The sequence below is a fragment of the Peromyscus maniculatus genome, chromosome 1 (assembly GCF_049852395.1).
Source record: "Peromyscus maniculatus bairdii isolate BWxNUB_F1_BW_parent chromosome 1, HU_Pman_BW_mat_3.1, whole genome shotgun sequence".
NCBI classification, from domain to species: Eukaryota; Metazoa; Chordata; class Mammalia; order Rodentia; family Cricetidae; genus Peromyscus; species Peromyscus maniculatus.
The window spans coordinates 112,117,016-112,139,357 of NC_134852.1; the positions used below are offsets into that span (position 1 = coordinate 112,117,016).

The following is a 22,342-nucleotide window of genomic DNA, read 5'->3' on the forward strand; positions in this document are numbered from 1 at the left end:
TCTCGCTATGTAGCCATGACTAGCCTAGAACTTAAGGCAATCCTCCTGTCTCAGACTCTGAAGTGCTGGGACTGTGTGTGTGACACCAACGCCAGCTCATGAAATGTAAGTGAAAGTTCATTTTTTACTTATCAGATTGCAAGAATTAAGAAGTTGAATATTAAGAGTTGATGGGGTGCGGAGAAACGGAGTCCATACTTGGTAGTGATGGAGTTCAAGCTGGTTTAATATCTTGGGAGGCAACTTGGACATATCCGACACACCCACCCCTCCAAGGGTGCGCTATGGTGTGTGACAGAATGCATGGTTAATTATACCATGGCACATCTATAAAGTGAAAAACAACGCAATCCAAAGAAGATGCTGAATCTGGAGGTCTTGACACTGGACTTCATAGTACTACTTAAAACTAAACCCCAACATGTTTATGTTCTGTTTCTAAAGTATATCAAAGAGTCAGAATGCTGTTTGGAAGTAGCACGTGATACCTGTAGGGGTGGGTTGGCTTTATTCTCAACATATACAAATCAAATGTGGCAACCTCAGTACTCACAGGGCAGAGACAGGCAGATCTATGAGTTCTTAGGCTAGCCTGGTCTATAGAGTGTGTTCCAGAACATCCAGGGCTACATAGAGAAACACTGTCTTGAAAAAACAACAACAACAACAACAAAAAAAAAAAAAACAGAACAAGAAAAAGAAAAACATCAAATGGGGTGTGATCATTCATGTGTCCTTCCTTGTTATCTGTGGGTTTGTTTTATTGTTTGTGGGTTTGTTTTGCTGTTTGTGGTTCTGTTCTGTTCTGTTTTGGTTTGGTTTAGTTTTTTTTTTTTGTTTGTTTGTTTGTTTTGTTTTGTTTTTTTTTTGAGACAGGGTTTCTTAGAGATCCGCCTGCCTCTGCATCCCTAGTGCTGGGATTAAAGGCGTGTGCCACTGTCACCCAACAGCTTACTTTTTTTTTTTTAAGATTTATTTATTTATTATGTATGCAGTGTTCTGCCTGCATGTGTCCTTGCAGGCTAGAAGAGGGCACCAGATCTAACTACAGATGGTTGTGAGCCACCATATGGTTGCTGGAATTGAACTCAGGACCTCTGGAAGAACAGTCAGTGCTCTTAACCACTGAGCCATCTTTCCATCCCTGGTTTGGGTTTTTTGTTTGTTTGTTTGTTGTTTGTTTGTTTGCCATCAGGTCTCACTATGTAGCCCTGGCTGTCCTGGAACTCATTCTGTAGACCAGGCTGGCCTTGATCTCAGAGATCCACCTGCCCCTGCCTCCTGAGTGCTGGGATTAAAAGTGTTGGCCACTACACTGGGTGTCTCATTTTTATTATGTTTTGTTTTGTTTTTTCCTCTTTATAGTCATGGCTCTCAGTCTTGGTGACATCCGGATGTGTTGTATATGAGTTTGGATTTTTAAAAAAATCAGATACAACCAAGAATCTGTTATTATCATCTCAAGGCAAATTGGTAAGTTTACTTATTTTTATGGTTCCAGGAATTGAGCTCAGGGCCTCACATACGATAGGCAAGCAATATTCCCCAACCCAAGTTTATTTTTATTTTACGACTATTTTTTAAATCCTCTCTCTCTGTATCTGTCTGTCTGTTTATCCATCTACTTGTCTGTGCTGGGAATCTAACCCAGGGCCTCAGACAAGCTAAGCAAGCACTCTACCACTGAGTTAGATTCTTGGCCCCACCTCCCCCCGCCCCCAGATAAGCTGGCCTCAGATTGACTACATCTCCCAAGAGCTGGGATAGCAGATATATGCCGCACGGCCTGACCTCAAATTCCTCATACAATGGCACTAATTCTACCTACGAGGCTGCAGCCCACTAACTTTCTAAATACTCCACCTCTTAATATAATTGCTGGGCAATGAGCTCCAGCATGAGTTTGGGGTGATGCCCACATTCCCACCCTAGCACAGCATGTGCACCCAGTACTGGCTAGTCCTTTAAAAGGAAGACTGCTCAGGATGGGATGAACTGGAACTCTTCTCACCTCTTCCCTCCAAGTGGAAAAGCTTGAGATTTCAGCATCATTCCCATAGTGGCAACTGCTATGAAATGAGCAAGGAAGGAGAAGGTGACCTCATATTAGTCTAGAAACTGGGTCAATATTATGTAGATAAGAGGACTACAAATCTGCTCAAGCAGCAGTGGAGTGGAATGAAGAGGCAAGAAGGTGCTTGACAAGTGAGTCAAATGCTTCAGTTGTTGGAGTGTATTTGGTTTAAAGAAATGTTTATACTGTGTGAATCTATGTCACTGTGATTGGGTTAGTAAAAGCTGATTGGCTGATGGCCAGGCTGGATTTTGGGGGTAGAGAGAATTCTGGGGAGAAGAAGGATGCAGTCTGGGGATACACCATGAAATGAAAAGCAAGCAGGATGGGCAATACCTACATGAGATAAACGAACCTCAAGGCAGCACATAGATGAATAGAAGTGGGTTAATTTAAGTTGTAAGAGCTGGCTGGAGACAAGCCTAAGCTATTGGCCAAGTATTTATAATTAATATTAAGTCTTTGTGTGGTTATTTGAGGATCGATTTGCAGGACAGAAAAGACCATCTGCAAGGAGCTGGGGATGTGGAGAGCTGGGAGAGCACCAGCCTAGCATGCACAAGACTCTGGAAAAAGGGAGAGCTGAAGCAAAGCTTCTGCCCACTGCTCATCCTGTCACCCAGCTACTCACAGGCCACACTCCTTGACCCTCTGCAGAACTTTCAAAATGGCCCCTGGAGAAAACCTCCAAGCTCCCTGAAGGCCGATGTCTGTGAAACTTCCAAGCACCAGAAGGGTAGAGGGTAGAGGGGGGCAGGGACATAGCTCAAAGGTAGAATGCGGGCTCCCTAGCATGTCCAAAGCCCTGGGTGGGAACCCCAGGAAAACACAATCACACATACAAATGTGCATGCCTGCACACACACACACACACACACACACACACACACACATACACACACACACACACACGTGCACACACTCATGCACAGAACATTTGGGGAGTGGATAGCGTGGAGATGGAGACTCTGAATGGACTTCAAGGGAGAAACCCCAAGGGAGATCAAAGCAGGAAGAGAGATAGGCAAGACCTTCACTCTGAAGCTCAACTCTGGAAGGGATGGAGACAAGAAACACATCAGAGTATGTCCACCTTTCCCTACCCAGTCTTGTCAGTTGTCTAGGTCTTATGATATGCCAGATGTCTGAGTTGCTGCAATTCGAATATGGGGGTGGGAGGGGGGGCTACCTGGTGAGGACCGTCTGCCACCCATCCCTCCCTCTTTGCCAGAGGTGGTCAGTGCAGGAACACAGCAGTGAATTTTGGCCTTCCTTCAAACAAGAAAGGTCAGCAGAAAAGAGTTTTGAACACGCAAGGGACCTTGTGGGCCGACCTGAAGAAGATATCCTCAGTCCAGAAGAAAGGCCTGAGTTTGGGGTTTGAGAGTCCTGAACAGATGGGTGGAGGTAAATGAGGTCATCCTAAGAGCATGAGCAGAGGGTCGATGGGCTATGGCAGAACCTAATGGATGCCAACATTTTAAGTTGTCCTGGCCCAGTCACACAAATCTAAGCCCCTTGTGATGGCATTTGCCTACAATCACAGCACTCAGGCAAGAGAATTATCACAAGATTGAGGCTAGCCTAATCTACAAAGGTAGTGAAAGGCCAGCCTGGGCTACATAGCAAGACACTGTTTCAAAGCAAAAACCATTGTCAGATGAAGTCAAGTTGACTGCTAGACATGGCGTTACCCACACTTCTGTACTGGCAGCACAGGGAGGCAGAGGGGTCACAAATTCAAGAGCAGCCGGGCCACATAATGAAACCTTAAAAAAGAAGTTGGGGGTGGAGCCAGAGAGGTGGCTCAGCAGGTGGGGTAAGAGAGCCTGCTGCTCTTCCAGGGGATGGGGGTTGGATTCCCAGCACCCACATGATGGCTCCCAATGCCTGTAACTCCAGTTCAGGGACTCTGACACCCTCTTCTGGCCTCCTCAAGCACCAGGCACACACATGGTGCACCCATACACATACAAGAAAAGTAAGTATTTTTTTAAGTTGGGGTGTCTGGCATGGTAGCATTTGCCTTTAATTCCAGTCAGGCAGGTGGATATGCTCTCAGTGTGGCCTACGATCCCAACTGTGGCCTCTTCCAGGTGAAGGTACAACCCCCGAAATAAACAAAAGGACAAAGATGGTGCAGTGTGTCAATTACTATTCCTACTTTTCTGAGGGACCTCTGTGAATCTGAGTCTACAGAGTGAATCCCAGGCCAACTAGGGCTGCATAGTGAGACTCTGTCTCAAAAAAAGAAAAGAAAACAAACAAACAAAAAAAAAAAAACATTGTGAATGGTGCCACATGTCTGTAAGTATATAATACTTGGGAGGTAGAGGCAGAAGGATCATGATTTCAAGGTCCCTAACTGAATAAAAAGAGAGCTGAGCACAGCATCCCTCACGCTCTGCTGCCTTGACTGTGACCCCCTGAACAACTTCCTGAATGACTTCCCTACCACCGTGGACTATCTTCTCAAACTGTTGCTTTTGTGGGGTGTTTAATCACAGCAATAGGAAAGTAACTGATGGCTTCACAATGAGAATCAGCCATGCATGCCAAATCCTTTGTTTATTGTGGGTTTGTGCCTTCTCCTGGAGGAGAACACAGCTGAGGTCATAGGCCACACTTGTCCGATCCTGTCCATCTGTCCGTTCCTACTCTTGACATCCATCTGGCAGAGAATATGCCTGTAAGAGATTTGGTAAAAAGTATAGTGGTAAGCTGGACATGGTAGTACACATTTAATCTCAGCACTCGAGAGGCAGAAGTGGTGGGGATCTCTCTGAGTTCAAGGGCAGCCTGGTCTACAGAGTGAGTTCCAGGACAGCCAGGGCTACACAGAGAAACCCCATCTCAACAAACGAATGAAAAGTATAGTGGCAGTCTCCATCCAAGCAGGCACAAACAGTGGCACTGACAGTTGAAGTGGCGTGTCACCAGAGAATGGCCAGGTTCATTGCCCACTTGCATTTGTCTTCGCCTGAACTAGCTGAAAAGGGGGAGGAGGGTTGGATAAGGCTGATGGCATGCACTAGTAACTAGCACAAAACAAGACCCCACGGTCGCTGCCAATGACTTGGTCCCATGGATCTTGACCTGGAAGGTGGTTCTTGCATGGTCATTAGTTCCATGTGATGAAGCTGCCTGTGACCTCAGGAAGATCTCGATGTAGATCAACATCTCTGTAGCCAGGACATACTCAGAGATACAGAAATACGTCATACAGCTGAAGGGGACCACATGTGAGAAGAGATGTGTCATGAGATGAAAGTTTTCCTTGCAGGTGTTGGTGGTATTCTTCACTTTTCTACCTGAGAGATAAAATCAATCTGAAGCCAAAGGCAAGGACCCAGATGTGGGTGGAGTTTCTCTGTGTCTCGGCATCCACTCCCAAACAACTGTTCAGAGACTTATTATTAATTATAAGTGCTTGGCTTTGTAGAGTATTATTTTAAGATGTGTTACCTTTGTTCATGCTGTAGAACATTTGTTTAATGATGCAAAGATGTGTTGCATTCTTTTATGTTGCATTTGTTTAAATCTGTGAAGCTGTGTTACTGTGCCTGTCTAAAACACCTGATGGTCTAATAAAGAGCTGAACAGTCAATAGTTAGGCGAGAGAAAGGAGCTGTCAGTTGGGGCTGGCAGGCAGAGACAATAAATAGGAGGAGAAAAAGAAAAGAAAAAGAAAAAGAAAAGAAGAGAGGATTCCAGGGGCCAACCACCCAGCTACACAGCAAGCCATGGAGTAAGATGCAAAGAAAAGTATATAAAATAGAGAAAGACAAAAGCCCAGAGGCAAAAGTAGATGGGATAATTTAAGAAAAGCTGGCTTGGAATAAGTCAAGCTAAGGCTGGGCATTCATACGAAAGAATAAGCCTCCCTGTGATTTATTTGGGAGCTGGGTGGCGGGCCCCACAAAGAGCCAAAGAGTAAAAATACCAACTACACTCGGCCAATAGCTCAAAACTCTTACATTTTAAATTAACCTGTATTTCTTATCTACCCTTTGCCACGTGTCTGAACCTTCTTTCAACATAGCATCTTCTTCTTGCTTCTCTCTGCATCTCTTGCAACTCCCAAGACTCTGCTCTTCTTCTTCCCACTGTCCTTTCAGTTTGGCTGTCCCGCCTAACCTGTCCAGCTATTGGCCAGTCAGCTTTTTTTTTTTTTTTTTTTTTTTTTTAGTTTTTCGAGACAGGGTTTCTCTGTGTAGCTTTGCGCCTTTTCCTGGAACTCACTTGGTAGCCCAGGCTGGCCTTGAACTCACAGAGATCTGCCTGGCTCTGCCTCCCAAGTGCTGGGATTAAAGGCGTGCGCCACCACCGCCCGGTTGGCTAGTCAGCTTTTTAATTAGCCAGTGAGAGTGATACATATTTACACTGTACAAAGTTTGTTCCACAGCACCCAGAGGACAGCAACAAGCCCTTTGAAGAGCTCAGGACACATGGGGGCTGGAGAGGCTGCACAGTGGTTATGAGCACTGACTGCTCTTCAAGACGAGGCCAGTTCAATTCCCAGTGCCCACATGGCAGCTCACAACTGTCTGTAAACTCCAGCTCCAGGGGATCCAACACCCCCACACAGACATACATGCAGGCAAAACACAATGCACATAAAATAAATTATTAAAATGAAAAAAAGAAGAGCTCAGGACCTAGGGACCAGTTACATAATGGAGCAGGCTACTACAGTGGCTCTGCCAGAACCATCAGAGAGTGGCTGGTGGGCGTCTGTAACAAGCTGCACATGCCTACTGCTGTGAACATCAGCACATTGCTCACCATCAGCACAATGTCAACACAAAAACACAGATCTCACAGCCAATGTAGGTGGATTTTTCTTTCCCACCTGGCAGCTTCCAAATCACAACACAGAGACGTGTTATTAATTACAAAAGCTCAGCTGATAGCTTGGGCTTGTTACTAACTAGCTCTTTCAACTTACATTAACCCATTTTTATTAATTTACTGTTTACCTCGTGGTTTTATTTCCTGTACTCTGTACTGCCCATTCTGCATCCTCTCTGTCTAGCTGGCACCTTCCACCATCTCCACCTTCTTCTTCCCAGTGTCCTCTCTGCCCAGAAAATCCTGCCTCACTATTGGGCATTCAGCTTTTTATTAAACCAATCTGAGTGATAAATCTTCTCAGGCTACAGAAAGACTATTCCACAACAAGCGAATAATAGAGTTTATTCTGGAGCCAAATATGAGTGACATGGCCGGGAGAACTCAGATAAGGTCACCCCAACACCGTGGTACAAAGGAATGACAGTGTGGACTTTTTATAGTAACAGAACAAAGAGACAAGCAAGACACCTTTCAGACACATTAGTGGAAACATCAGGTAGGCAGCTTATTGCAAAACAGAGACATAGTCTGATACAGGCCTCGGGCTATATGGTGACAAGTTTAGCCTACCCTGCGGCCGGTGAAAGCCAGACCTGTTTATACATTCCAAAGGAGATTTTACCTGATAGCCACAAGGGTGTCTTATCAAATGTAGAGATAGGCGGTAAATGGCTACTTAGAGGGTTAAAGATAGTTCAAGATAGTTTAGCTTGGACCTGGGACATTCCAGCAATCTGTAAAGTTTTTGTCAATCAGCTTGTTAGAATGTTCAACATAGTTGTCGCTATTTTTTTTTTCTCTTTCTGGGAAATTTGGTTCAAGGCATCAATGGCCAGGCCCGGCACAAGCGATAGCACATCCTGTGCTTTTGGTCACAGCCCAATCACCCCGGTCACCTGGCCCAGCCTCAGCCTCCTGAGTCGGGTGGTCAGGTGAAATGTAAGCAACACATTTTGAAAAGCTCATCAAGCCTGCACTGCCAAGTGGACCCAGGATCTTGTTTCCTTGGAAACAATAAAGATAGATGTAATGTGTCCAGAGGCCCTTTCTCTGGGTCTCCAAACCCAAATGGTAAATTCTGTCCACTCTGGCTCAGATCCCCAGGCAAGACTTTCAGTTTGGTTCATATCATTTCCAGCAGCAAAGTTGCCGATAGCCTATGATTTCAGAAAACAAGCCTGCTGGGTTGGTAAGAAATAAATTGTTACTCAAAGCAGGAGGTCATTATAACATTTTTATAGCTGCCTAATGTCCTTGGGAAAGCATTATTTCCTGTTAATTTTACAGCTGGCTTTCTCTGCCCCTGTTATTCCAGCCTAATGAACAGTAGGGAAGATTTTTACAATCGAAACTAATTTTTAGTTCGCAAGGGACAAACAGTGGAGGAAGAGGAAGTCAGCAGGCAAGAAGAAAGAAGCCTGTGCCTCACGAAGAGAGGTGAGGCCACTGTGTTGAAGGCAGCAACACGTTTCGTTTATGGAGCTGTCCAGTAAAGGAGCCCTACCCACAAGGTAGCCATTTAAATGAGTTAAAACTAAGTACATTAAAAATTATATTTGCAGCCCAGGCAGTGGTGGCACACACCTTTAATCCCAGCACTCGGGAGGCAGAGCCAGGCAGATCTCTGTGAGTTTGAGGCCAGCCTGGTCTACAAAACGAGATCTAGGACAGGCACCAAAACTACACAGAGAAACCCTGTCTCGAAAGACAAACAAACAATATATATACTGTCCAAAGTAATGGTGATCTGAATATATATATTCACTGGGTGAATGGTGATGCACACCTTTAATCCCAGCACTTGAGAGGCAGAGGCAGGCAGTTCTCTGTGAGTTTGAGGCCAGTCTGGTCTAGAGAGTGAGTTCTAGGACAGCTAGGATTACACAGAGAAACCCAGTCTCAAAAAACAAAACAAACAAACAAACAAAAACAAAAAAAAGAAAAGACATTAAATTAGGGTGGTGTGTCATTACTCAGGACCGGCTGGGTATTGAATACAGGGTCTTGTGTCAGCTAAGCTAACATTTTACCACTGAGGTCTCTCTATAGAGCCCAGTTTGACTTGAGATTCATGTCCCTCCCATCTCCAGCTCCTGGGAGCTGGGATTACAGTTGTAAGCCTCCAAGGCCGACTAATATTTTTAATTCTTTTGTGGCATTTAGCTATGTGTTAAATAGCCACACATTAAGGCAACGGAATTGGACTGTGCAGGCAGAGAACATTTTCATCACTGCACAAAGCTCTATTTAAGCTGGTCATGCAGGCACTGACCTGTAATCACAGCACTTGGGACGCAGACACACACACACACACACACACACACACACACACACACACACACACACACACACACACACACACATAGGATTTAACAGCAGTAGGATAGAAGAGTCCAAAGCAATGGTGATCTGAGTGCTGACAAGCAGAGCGGCAGGTGCAGACAACTTAGTATTCTTTCTAAGACACAAGCTGGCAACTGTGTAATTAACACATCTGAGCCCTGTGCCTCCAAGGCCTCACTGCCTAGCTCCTCTAGCACAAGACCTCCACGGTCTCCAAACTTCAACTCCCAACATGCCCTTCTGCGGGTGCTTTCGGGAAATGTAGTTTTTACAGCGCTTGGGGCCCAGAGCTCCTAAGGCGAAGTTCAGCGCCCAAGCCACTGCGCTCCGCCCCTTCAGCGCTCGTTCCTGCCGCGGCAGGTGGCGGAATTGGCGCCCGACGCTTCACGGGGCGGCGACTTCGCTGCCTCTCGCTGCTCCACGGCTGTGAAGACGCCTAGACCCGGGGGAAACCCCGAGACCGCGTTGGCAGAGCGTCCACAAACACTAAGGGGCTGCGGGGTCACTTCTGGTTCCCCGGGCTCGCAGCGTGCTCGGTGGAAAGCGCACGCGCAACTGCAGGCCTGGCGGCCTCGGTAAACACCAAAAGGCGCCTGCGCGATGGGATCGCCTCTTGTTAGACGCGCGGGGGCGCCTGAGCAAAGATATAACACCAATGAGGAGTAACAGAACTGTCCTCTTGTCTATCTGTGGTCCTTTGATTGTCTGCAAAGCACAGCCCCTTCATTGCCTTGGTCCTCACACAGGACTTTTGCAAAGAACTTGAAGAACCAGAGAAGGATTCCAGAGCTATAGTCCAGCCTCCAACTTTTGACTTGCTATGTGACGTGGGTAAATTGCTTCCTTGGGAACCTAAGCTTTCTGACATTTATAGATGGAATCAGCTTGTTGGGAGGGTCTAATGAGATCCAAGGATGGAAATGAAACTCGCAAGCAGTCTGTAAAGGCGGAAGATTATTACAGTCCGTTGATTGCAGGCTGAGAGGCACATTTCCTCTTTCTGCAAATTGCAAACCTGAGGATAGATACCCAACAGGCCTGGGGCTAGCACTGGTCGCTGTGTGAGCAAGGGCTAGAGCCCAGCCGTTCTGCCTTTGGGCCTGAAGCCCTTCTTGGCACCCCAAGGACTAGTGTTTTTGTTGAATGTTGAAACAAGTCTATGTGTTCCAGAAAGCCCTGGAGGAGTCACAGTTAGGTTTCTGACCCAATTAGGTCTGATGAGAGAGGCCCAGCTCCACTGAGTTGACCTACAGTCTCAGGAAGCAGAGGAGGATCTGCGCGTTCTTGGAGGAAGAGAACGGTGTAGCTGGAGCTATACAAACCCTGCTTCGCATGACGGTAGCCCCAGGGGTGGCAGACTGAATGGAAAGGAATGGGAAGACACTAGACTCCTGAGCCCCGGGGTGTACTGGTACTCGGATCATTTTAGTTGGGGCCAACAGCCACGGGAAGTGATAGTGGAGCTGGCCTGCATGATGATAGGAAATGATGCACATTGAACTGAAGCTTTAAGAGCCTTTGGAAGCCGAGTGTAGTGGCACACGCCTTTAATCCAATCACTCGGGCAGTAGAGGCAGGTAAACAGCCAAGACGGTTACACAGAGAAACCCTGTCTTGAAAACCCAAAAAAAAAGAGAAGAAGAAGAAGGAGAAGGAGAAGGAGAAGGAGAAGGAGAAGGAGAAGGAGAAGGAGAAGGAGAAGGAGAAGGAGAAGGAGAAGGAGAAGGAGAAGGAGAAGGAGAAGGAGAAGAAGAAAAGAAGAGAAGAAGAAGAAGAAGAAGAAGAAGAAGAAGAAGAAGAAGAAGAAGAAGAAGAAGAAGAAGAAGAAGAAGAAGAAGAAGAAGAAGAAAGAGCCTTTGGAACATGTAGTTGAACAGGTGAACATACCATGCCGCACATAGGACAAGTGAACTTTTCCGTGTCTCTGTGCCTTGTAGCAGTAGGCTTTATGCATCTGTTTATGGAGTGTTCAGAGATGAGGGAGAGACTGGAAGACACCGAGGTCTGGTTGATATGAGGTCTCCTTGGGCAACTCAGGGAAGGTGGATGCATGTAGAAATGGAAATCCAAGGTATGTCCCACCTCCGAATATCTAATTCTCTGGCCCTCACTCGCTGTTTCTGCTTTTCAGCCAGGGAAATTAAGGCTAAAGAAGGAAATGGAAGGCTGGGGATGGAACTCAGTTGGTGGAATACTAGCTAACATGCGCAAAGCCCTGGTTTCAAGCCCCAGCCCTGCATAGACTCAATATGGTGGCATATTTTTGTAATCCCAGTACTCAGGAGATGGAGACAGGAGGATCAGAAGTCTAAGGCTATATCCTCAGCTACATAGCAAGTTCAAGGCCTGCCTGGGATATGATACATAAGCCCTCCTTAAAAATACATGCACAGGGGGTGGGGTTGGAAATTATCTTCTCTTTCTATGTGTGTGTTTCCATTTTGCCTGGATTTCATTGTTTGTTTTTTTTGAGACAAGATTTCTCTATATAGCCCTGGCTATCCTGGAACTTGCTCTCTAAACCAGGCTGGCCTCAGAACCCAGAGATCCACCTGCTTCTGCCTCCTGAGTGCTGGGATTAAAGGCATGTGCCACCACAGCTGGCTTCAGAGGGAGCTTTTGTAGGAAGAAAGACAGTTCTGCATTTGCTGTCCAGGTAGAACTTCCCGCCTTGAAGAGCAGGAGGCCATGTTAGGGCCTCAGGGATCCCTGTGTGTCAGGCCGATGGAGTCTTGTTTTTTCTCTTTTCTTTTCTTCTCTTCTCTTCTTTTCTCCTTCCTTCCTTTCTTTCTTCTTTCTTTCTCTCATCCTCCTCCTCCTTTTTTTTTCTGAGTCAGGGTCTCTCTGCTTAGCTCTGACTGTCCTGGAATGCACTATGTAGGCCAAGCTGGCCTTGAACGCTCAGAGATCCTCCTGCCTCTGCCTCTGGCTCCCAAGCGCTGGGATTAAAGGCATGTGCATCACATCACACCACACCACACCACACCACACCACACCACACCACACCACACCACACCACACCACACCACACCACCACACCACCACCACCACCACCGCCACCGCCGCCGCCTGGCTTGGATTTCTTTTTTGAGACAGCATATTGTTATGTAGCCCAGACTGGCTTCAGACTTGGAGTAATCCTCCTGTCCTCAGCCTCCAGAGTTCTATGTAGGCATGTGCCACCTTAGAAAAGAACTCACTAAGGACACACAGGAGTTGGGACAGAATTGGACCAGGATGGGGATCTTTCCATTACATGGCAGTGACCAAGCATCTTCATCAAACATTTATGGAGTATCTAATGTATACTCTGAGAGGAGCTTTCTTAGAACCAATGGAAGCCAGAGTTGCAGTCAGTCCTGGGTTTTCATTAGTCCTCAACAGTGTTCATACTGTGACCTTGGGTAAGTCACTGCCCCTCTTTTATGGCTCCTGTTTTCTCTAAAGTGGAGGTGGTAAGCATTATCCTGGGCTATTTGGGGGGTAAACTATAAATTAAATGAGTTATAACCTGTTCAGTACAAAGAACGGCACCAGTCATGTGGTAAGTAATAACTGCTGGCTGTCATTGCTTCTGGGAAAGACAGGTTAAAGCAGGCTACAGCCAGACAGCAGCCCCAGGTTTGTCCGTCTCCTCCAGACTTCCACAGCATGCCTCAGGCAACAGATCTGAAAGTGAAGCGGGGACCCCGGCTCTCATGCTCTCCTCTGGGGAGACAGATGTCGACACCAGTGCCTGCTCATGATCTACCCACATCCCAAGGCCCAGAGTGAAGGGGATTCTTGTCCCGGGTTGCACATTCTAGCTTTGATCACACTGGAACCAGACAAGCTCCTTCGGAGGGGGAGGTAGTGAGGGATCTTCCTCAATGAAGGACAGAAGTCTAGATTGTTGGCCTGTGCTTTCTTTGAATGGAGCAGGCATTAGGGCCAGGAGGAGGTCCTACATGACAGACAGGACCCACCCACCAGACATTAGAAACTACATCCCTGGCCCACTCTGACTGAAGGTGGGTGGTAATTTCAACTTTGGTCCAAACCTTTGTAAGTAATGGTTCAAAGTCCTTATTTAGAGGTGGAGAAGAAAAGTGCAGGAAAGCCAGAGGGAGGGACTCTAGTGAAGAAACAGACCCTGCCTTCAGGTGTGGGCTGTGTCTAGGAGCCAGATGGGAGGGGGCAGGACTCGGTTCCACCCCTTCTCCCCTGGGAGAGAGCCCCCAGGAAGGCCACCCAGCTGGATCTGTGGCCGTGGCTGGGGAGGAGGAAGTTGGGAAGGCAGAAGCAGGGTTGGAGTGTCGGATCTGGTCGGAGAGGCACCCACAGCAACTTGGCACGTGGGCGTAGGGAGTCCTGCTTAGGCTGGGGTCCCTGCAGGATTGGGGGCCTGAATTCTTCAGTCTGTGGCAGTGGAGGATAAAAATACCGTGGGAGCACACTCCTGGAGGAGGGATCCAAGCAGATTCAGAAATGAGTCACAGAACCAAGCCCTAAATTTAGAAGGCGCTGAAGGAGGCAGCCTCCCCCGGGGAGGACGTGGTGATGCCCGCTGACCCAGGACTCCATAAGACTTGGGGCAGGAAGAGGCCCCCAGGCAGTAATGCCCCATAGCAGCTGAGCCGACTGTAGGGCTGTTTCGGGACTAGATTTTTGATCCCAGAACGACCTAGAACCTCATTCTCACAGCAGAGCTCCAGGAAAGGCCCACCCATACCGGCCCCTCGCTCAGCTTGAGAAACAGTCCCTCTGCTCAGTACTCCTCTGCCCTGTGAATAGGAAGGGCCAGACCCCCTGTGCCCTGCTGGCAGGCACTGTGTGAGCACAAGGAGGTAATGCCGCTGGAGGAGGTCTCGGAACTGCGGATGAAGGCAGGGGACAACATGCCATCATCCCATGTGTGCTTACTGGGAACTCACTGTGGTCAGGCCACTGAGCTCAGCACTCCTACTCAGCGGCTCTCTCTCCCCACTGTAAAATCAGTCGACAGTCTTAGAGGCAAAGACAGTCTAGACATACTGAGGTCAAGAAAACTCTTAGATCCTAGCGCCGAGTGTTGAGGTCTTGACCCAGACAGCCTGGCTCCCTTGCCCAAGCCACTTTTCTGGACTAGTGCTAAGCTGGGTACTTCCCTCCATCTGCAGGTCTCCTTGCCCATCATTCCCAGTCTATCCTCTAGTTTCTATGCCCTGAATTTTGGGGACTGCCCTTCCAAACTTTTTAGGTTCTGCTGCCCAGGGCATCTCCAGCCTCTGGGAAGAGAGAAGCCTATCCCCTCCATGAAGGACTTCACAGGGGACAGGTCCCAAAGGTCCTCCTTCGGTTCTCCTGTCTCAGTCTTTGGGGAGTCTCTTGAGCTAAGGGGTGCATCTAGGAAGACTCGAACTGAACCAAGGGAGTGCTTCCTCCACCCTCCCACCCCACAAAGGATCCCAGAGCCTGTGTCCACCACACCCCTGTGCAGGGACCCTGCTGACAAGGTCCTGATGGCGCAGGAACTCAGTTTGATTGATAGCTGGGTCGATGCAGCCTTCCAGAAACCCTTGAATTTCCTGTTAGAGGCACCGGATCCATCTGCTGACTCCAAGTCCTCCCCTGGGCTCTGTGTTCAGGCTAGGTGGTGAGGGGGTGTCTGGGAGTAGGCTGTCTAGTCCTTCTTCTGCCAGGGTGGACAACAACTCTTGGGGCTCCTGTGACACAGGTTGGGCCCCCTTCTCACAGCCCCAGCAAGTCCTTCCTTTTGGTTTTTGTCTTTCATCTCAAAGCTGGATGGACCCTGAGGGCCCTGAGCAGGACAGTCATCACCATGTAGGCCTCTGGGGAGTGGTTCGGGTGACACTATGAGGTGACACTATGAATGTGACCCTAGCCTGACTTTTCATATCCAGGGGACCTCAAGTTGAGGCACCTGTTGTAGATCTGGCTCTTACTGAACTTTATTTCCATTGCTGTCAAAGCGGCTGACAGCCCCTGCCTAACCATCAGCCTGTGTGGTTGTGGAGTGAGACAAGATGAGGCTAAAGACCTGACCCGGCCTGGCACCTCCTCACATGATCAGGATGTGCAGAGCCGCGTGCACCACTGTTACTCGGATGCAGAGTGTGTATTTAACGGACATGGATGCCTGAAGTCTGTGCAAGCAGGGAACTGCCATGCCCTGCGCGATTGGACAGTGTGGGTGCAGCTGTCCCTCAGAGGTAAGCGGTTCAGATTTAGTAAGTATTTGGGGTGTATTTGTTGTAAAAATGATTTGGGATGGGGTGGGGGGGATTTAGCTCTGTGGTAGAGCGCTTGCCTAGCAAGCCCAAGGCCCTGGGTTCGGTCCTCAGCTCTTAAAAAAAAAAAATGATTTGGGGTGTGTATGTGTATGTTTTCTTGAGATGGGGTCTCATTACGTAATCTGGCTGGCCTAGAACTTACTATGGAGACAGGCTGGCCTCAAATTCACACAGAGATCTTCCTGCCCCTGCCTCTGGGGTGCTGAGATTAAAGGCCTCAGCCATCACGCCCTGTGTGGTTGTGTCTGAAATTCAGATTTCACGAGGCATCCTGCATTTTCCACCTGGCAACTTCAATCTGATGGTGTGTATAATTATATATGTACATGCCTTTGTGTCAGGCTGGCCATGGATGTGACCGGGATGATGCGTGTCTGTGTGGAACCTGGATAGGGCAGCGAGTGGCAATATATGGCTGTGACACTGTCATCATGAATGAGGATGTGGGTGACCTTGAGTGACTGGCTTGGTGGCTGTGGCTCCTTTAGGGCAGCTCTGGGCTGTTTGTTCAGGAAGCCAAGGAGTGCCGTGAGACTCACCCTGGGCAAACACTTAGATCCGGACCTTGTGGGGCTTGGATATAGCTCCTATTGTACCTGTGATTGGACATGGCCCTCTCAAGGCCAAGCCCACATGGAGGCCTGAGAGCCTAGGTGTGGAACTACCTCTCCATTCTACTTCCTGGTGACATCACACAGGCCACTGTCCAGTCTTCTAGAACAGTGGTCTCAGGGCACTGTTGTGTTGCCCCAGACAACTTCTCAGCCTTTACTCCACCCTTAGTGGCAAACAGGGCTACCCCAGGAGGAAGGTGGGGGAAAAGGGGCCCGTGGGGGGTAATTTATCATCCAAAAGCCTCCATCTGTCTGGCTAGATGGTAAGTAGGGGTGAGCACCTCCTCAAGTCAAGGCTGAATGTGGGTGATCCATCGCTTTCGAGGCTGAGGCAGGACTGCCTCAAGTTCTAAACCAGCCTGCTCGACTACAGAGTTAGACCATGTCTCACAAAAACCAAAGCAGAGACATAGGCACTGTGTGTGTGTGTGTGTGTGTGTGTGTGTGTGTGTGTGTGTGTGTGTGTGTGTTAAAGTAACAACTTGTCAAGTTGTCAAGATCCCCACAAGTAGAAAGGATGGGATGTAACCAGGGTGGGGGCAATTTCAGACCAGGAGTCAGAAGAACTGGGTCCTTTTTTCTTTGTTCTGTGTAGCCCAGGATAGCTTCAAACTGCCTATGTAGGCGAGGATGACTCTGAATTTCTCTTGAGTCTGCTGTCTCTGCCTTGAAAATGCTAGGATTACTGACATACTCCACTATACCCAGCTTCTGGGTTTTTATTTCGGATGACCCCTGCTCTGTAGGCCCTGGTGTCTGTGCTTGTCAGGGTGGGTCCATGTCGTATCAGTCTGGGTGTCTTTAGACCTGGTGCAGGGAGTTGAGGGCATTGAGGAGCAGGTAAAAGGGGTAGCCCCGGGCAGGTAGCTCTGCAGGACCCCTGCACCAACAGCTGTCTGGCATAAGTCTCAGTGACCTCTGCTTCTCCCCATTCCAGGAGCCACAGTGCTGAGGTGCTGGAGGACCCTTAAGCACATGCCCTCTTCCTGAGGATGCATGTGAGGCCCAGGCTTGCTCAGAGCCTGCCTTGGGCCTCGTGTCCTCACATTCCCCGAGCCTCTCTGTGTGCTGATGACTCTCTCACAGAACCTCTTATCTCTCTACCCCCATGGCACCCACTCAGTGCCAAGCTTTGTGGAGCTGGGAGCCATAAAAGAGCCAGGCCAGCCTCTGACCTGGAACTTCCAGGGGCAACTTACCCACCTTCTGTAGAGGGCCATCGCTCTGGGCACCGACTGGGCTCAGCAGACATCTTGCTTTGCCAAGCTTTGCACTGTTTAATCTGGCCAGAATCTAACCACATCATGATGTTTCCTTAATCTTTTTCTTTTTTTTTTTTTAAATCAGAACCACTGTTTTGGACAATGTGTTCTTCTCTGCTTCTTCCATCCTCCAGTTGTAGTTTTGGTTACTTCTCTAGGGGGGAAGGGGGGAAAGACATACACAAGTCTTCACTGTAGTGATTCTCAGAGGTGAGGAAACAGGCAGGGAGAGGGAGAGAGGGGGAGAGAAGAGAGAGAGAGATAGAGAGAGAGAGAGAGATCGAGAGAGAGAGAGAGAGAGAGAGAGAGAGAGAGAGAGAGAGAGAGAGAGAGAGAGACCTGCTTCCAGTCACACAGCTAGGAAAAGGTACTGTTAGGATCTGAACCCAGGTCCACAGCCAGGCTGTGGGAAGTAGGGGTGGCTGGGTCCTGGGACTCATGTCCAGACTCTTCTGCCAGGCTTGTTCCCTATCTCCTTGCCTCTCTCCTCTTGTATCTCCTGCTTATGGGTGTGATGGAACAGGATTTGTGGCTACTTTGTCACACTCAAGAGGCTGTCAAAAGCCTCAGAGCCAGGGACACCTAAATTCCTGCGGTGGGGAGCATGTGTGGGCAAATTAACCAGTAGGATGATGAGTGACATCCATCTGCTCATCCACCAGCAGGTCACCTGCTACACTCACCCTCAAGACCCAAAAGATTTGTTCTTAATCTAGATTATGTGAGTGACAGCTTGGCTCCTGTCCTGTGTCTCTCCCTAGCCAGCTGTCTTCACCTCAGGCTGGCACCCGAGGGCTGGGGAGGTCCTTCTGTCAGCTTGCCCTCACAGCCACCACCTGCTCTCAGCCCAGCCTTACCTCCCCAGCACCCCGGACTGGAAGGTGGGCATGAGAGATTTAGTAACTTGCTGCCTGATCTCTGCCCTGATGTGCGTTACCAGGGCACAGAAAGCCATCAGGCAGCTGCTGCCATGTCTCTCTTCATGGTCACTTCCTGAGGATCCAGTTCACAAAGCAGGCTTTGCTGGAGTCCCCTTTGGGCCGCCCACCAGCCTGGGAGCGTTGGCATCACACATACCCTGAGGCTTGGGGAAGGTGGACTGTGGCAGAGGAGGACTCAGCGCCTGAGGCCTCCCAAGCCCAAAGCCAGCACCCACTGCCACCTACTCATTCCCAGACACTTCTAAAGAGTGGGTTTAGAGGGGGTGTGTGTGTGTGTGTGTGTGTGGTTAGCTGACGCCACCTCCCACGCTGCAGATGGGAGGCCTGGGTATCTAAGGTCATTGCACAGGTCTGATGCGGACCTGCAGGGTTTTGTTTTGTTTTTAGAGAAGATTCACTTTGTAGGAAGCCCCTTAGGGTCACCTGCCATCATGGCTACCTGCTTGCCCCTGGTTATTTGTGGTACTAACAACTAAACCTAGGGCTCTACCACAAAGTTAGAGCCTCAGCCCTGATTTATTTATTAATTTATTTTCATTTGAGGCAAGGTCTGACTTAGTTGCCTGCACTGGTTTTGAACTCGATATGTAGCCCAGGAGAGCCTTAAACGTTGTGTCTTCCTGCCTCAGTCTCCCGAGTAGCTGGGATTATAGGCCTGTGCTACCACATCCAGCTTGCTGCTCATTTTTTAAACTGGGCACGATTTACAAACATCTCAGAGCCCTGAGCACTTCAGGAAAAAAAAAAAAAACCCACATCTATTTTTGAACCCCAAGAGCTGATTCCTCAGCTTTCTCTTAACACTGTAAGAAAAGAACTCTGCATGGTGAAGCTGGGAGGTAACTTCTGAGGGCCCAGGGAGGGGATGCAGCGGGCAGAGCCAGGAGCCCTGGGTGTCAGAAGTTAATGCTCTGGCTCTGGTGTGGACGGCCATGAGCTCCCTCTGGTACTAGGTCAACGGTGGTCACTTATTACTCCTGTTAGCAGCAAGCTTATCCGGAGGGGCAAACACATCAAAGGCCTTCCCGCTCTTCTGTGGCCCAGACCCAGGGACAGGGACAGACTGTCACACTCATACTGGCCTGGCCCTAGAAAAATTGAGCCCCCAGCCTCAGTTCACGTTGAGTAGAGGGGGCAGAGCTGGCACAAGGAAGACCCAGAGGACCCGGGCTCCCAGGATGGAGGAGTGGGCAGAGGCATTAGCAGACAGCTCTTACACCAGGCTATGGAGTGGGGCTCTGGGCCACTGTATTCTGCAGGGGGAGGGACAGGAGAGCTCCGGGTTCTGGGGCCCTGTGCTTTGGAGAGCCAGTGTAGTCTATAGGAAATGTATGTACACATGGATGAGAGCTAAAGAGGGGCGGGCGCTAAAAACTGCTAAATAGGGGCTGGAGGAGGGGCATGGTTCAGGATGGTTCTCTGGCCAGAGCGAGACTGAAGTGGAAATTTTGCCAAATTCTGGCCAGCCTGTGAACCTTGAGCCTTTGAAGTTGGATCAACTTCCGCCTGGGATTGCACACCCTACTGGGAATTGACTTGGGTGTGTGGAGGCTTATAACGCTCTGGGTTGTTGAGGGTTGCAAGCTGAGGCCATCTCTAAGTTACTGAGGGGCTGCCATCCCTATTCCTGTTAGTTAGTCTCTCAATAGCCGTGTGTGTGTGTGTGTGTGTGTGTGTGTGTGTGTGTGTGTGTGTGTGTGTGCCCACTTCGAATCCCTGACGTGTGTATGGGAACAGGCTCTTGCAGAAGCGTGTACCTGCAAGGGTGGGAGAGGGGAGGAGAGAAGCGACTCACAGTTAACTTCCAGAATCCCTCTCTGCACCGAGTCCTTACTCTGAGAGTCCCTGTCCCTTTGCTACTTCGCTACATTGCCTACTGCTGCTCCCCCGTCCCTCGTTTTCTCAGCTGGTCTACAGCAGCAGCAGCTCCCGGACCTTGCCCCTTCCGGGGGCTCACCGGGGCTGGCGCTAGGACCCGGCGGGGCGGGGCGGGGCGGGGCTCGGTGCTCCCGCAGCTCTTACCTCGGCAGCCTGGAAAATACCGAGCGAGGAGAGCGGAGCCCCGGAGCCCCGAGCCCAGCGGGAGGGAGGAGGGCAGAGGGGGCGCGCGGGGCGGGGGGCGCGGGGCGGGGCGGGGCCGGCGGCGGGACCCACTGCTCCTCCCCCTAGGGCCCCCGCGCGGCCCCCGGTCGCCCGGGCAGCAGCGGCGGCGGCGGCGGCGGAGGAGCTCGCACCCCGGCCCCGGCGGGCCCCAGCAGAGAAGCCCGCACAGGTGAGACTCGGCCCCCACGCCCCGCCCCCACCGCGGCCCCGCGCCGCTCGCTGCCGAGTTAGTTGAGCGAGTCCGGCCCGCACCGCGCGGGGGACTCCGTGCCGGACCCGCACCTGCGATCCCCAGGGTGCTGCCCGGCTCCCGCGGGCTCCTGCACCCGCTACGCAGCAAAGCCGCTCGCTGCCTGCCGCTCCAGGCAAGTGTGAGGTCGCTCCTTGTGGGAGGAGGGTGGCCCCAGTGACTGTCCTGTGCCGGTCGACAGCCGCCCGGGGCCAGCACCTGCCCTTCTCGAGCTGCCCGCTGGCCCGGGACCCCGGGTAGCCCCACCCGCGCCCCCAGCGCACTGACTCTGGTCCCCAAACCGGTCTTGCAGGTCCCAGGAAGGTGGCGTCAGCATCTGCAGCCGCGTCGACGTTGTCGGAACCTCCGCGGAGGACCCAAGAGAGTCGTACTAGGACCAGGGCCCCGGGCCTCTCCACGCTCCCTATGGAGAAGCCAGCTGCCTCAACGGAACCCCAAGGGCCTCGGCCCGCACTGGGCCGCGAAAGTGTCCAGGTGCCCGATGACCAGGACTTCCGCAGCTTCCGGTCAGAGTGTGAGGCCGAGGTGGGTTGGAACCTGACCTACAGCAAGGCCGGCGTGTCCGTGTGGGTGCAGGCTGTGGAGATGGATCGGACACTGCACAAGATCAAGGTAGGGTTGCCCTATGGAACCTGCAGCCTCCACTGCTCCCTAACTCTCTCGCAGGAGTCTTCTTGTTCAGACTCAGGCCAGGGACCCGCAGAGGGGTGCATCTGGGCCCAGAGTCTCCTCCTATAAACCAGGAGGAGGCATGGTCCCCCATTACACACATGGGCTAACTGAGGCCCAGATAGGGCATGTGAATATGACTTATCTGGCTCACTGCACTCTAACCCAAGCATGCCTGTCTGTTTGGGAGATGGGTAGTGGCCAGGCCCACTTAGGGGAATAGTTTCTCTCAGGGATATCTCTTCCAGAATAGCATCCACGTGGACGCCCCCCTCCCCCAGCTTGATTCACTAGGCCGGAGAATGACTCCTTAGCTCCGTCCCCCTGCTTCTCCAGCCTGAGATGGGTCTTGCACTGTACTTTCTACACTCTTGGGTGCCAAGGATGGGATTCCTGCCTGCTGGATCCCTTGTCCTCCCTGTCCCTGCCCGGTTGCTCCACCAGGCTCTGAGTCTCCAGCAGGCCTTTAGGACTGTGGTTGGCAGCTCCTGAAAGCTCCCTTGCCCTGAACCACATGGAAGTGGGGGGTGGGGGTGGGTATGAGCCAGGGGGAGGCAGGGACTTGGAGTCCAGGGAAACCAGTTCAGAAAGCAGTGTGTACTCATCATCCCTCACTGCCATCTCCCCTCCTCCCAGTCCCATGATTCTCCTCTCTGTCATGACAGGGCAGGCTTGGGGTTGGATGGGCAGAGATCCTGGTCTAGGGGCCTCAGGAGCCTGTCCGTCACAGGAGTGGTTTTGTTGTGAGGGCCACATTTCAGGGTGTGAAGTTCCCTTCCTTTGCACCCTTCTGCTGCTCTGGCTCAGGCGAGGAGGGTGCATTCCTGTTCTTAGAGGCCAGGGCACTGGACTTCACAGGGTCCCTCCTGCCTAGGGCCTGGCCTGTGACTCCCGGCTTCTCAGCAGAACCTGAGGCGCCATCCATTCCCCTCTTGCCCTGTGCTTTTCTGTCCTGCCGTT

At 50.5% G+C, this 22,342-nt stretch overlaps 1 protein-coding gene and 1 long non-coding RNA gene across 3 annotated transcripts in view; one reads left to right on the forward strand and one right to left on the reverse strand.

Annotated features, from left to right (window-relative positions):
• Positions 1 to 4,623: 4,623 nt before the first annotated feature.
• LOC143268048 (uncharacterized) lies at positions 4,624 to 17,492 on the reverse strand. Its single transcript, XR_013043631.1, has 2 exons — positions 17,361 to 17,492; positions 4,624 to 4,761 (listed from the first exon to the last, which is right to left on the reverse strand). It is a non-coding gene; the product is annotated as an uncharacterized LOC143268048 (long non-coding RNA).
• Positions 16,282 to 22,342, forward strand: part of Stard10 (StAR related lipid transfer domain containing 10) — a 30,455-nt gene continuing 24,394 nt past the window's right edge. Inside the window, exons 1-3 of one of the 2 annotated variants that reach the window (XM_006982121.3) lie at positions 16,282 to 16,420; positions 20,530 to 20,632; positions 21,006 to 21,325. In XM_006982121.3, the coding sequence (XP_006982183.2) occupies positions 16,418 to 16,420; positions 20,530 to 20,632; positions 21,006 to 21,325 (426 nt within the window). In that variant the 5' untranslated portion in view covers positions 16,282 to 16,417. Of the gene's footprint in view, positions 16,421 to 20,529; positions 20,633 to 20,688; positions 20,829 to 21,005; positions 21,326 to 22,342 lie in introns of those variants that run through there. The other variant, XM_042279442.2, reaches the window with a different exon arrangement.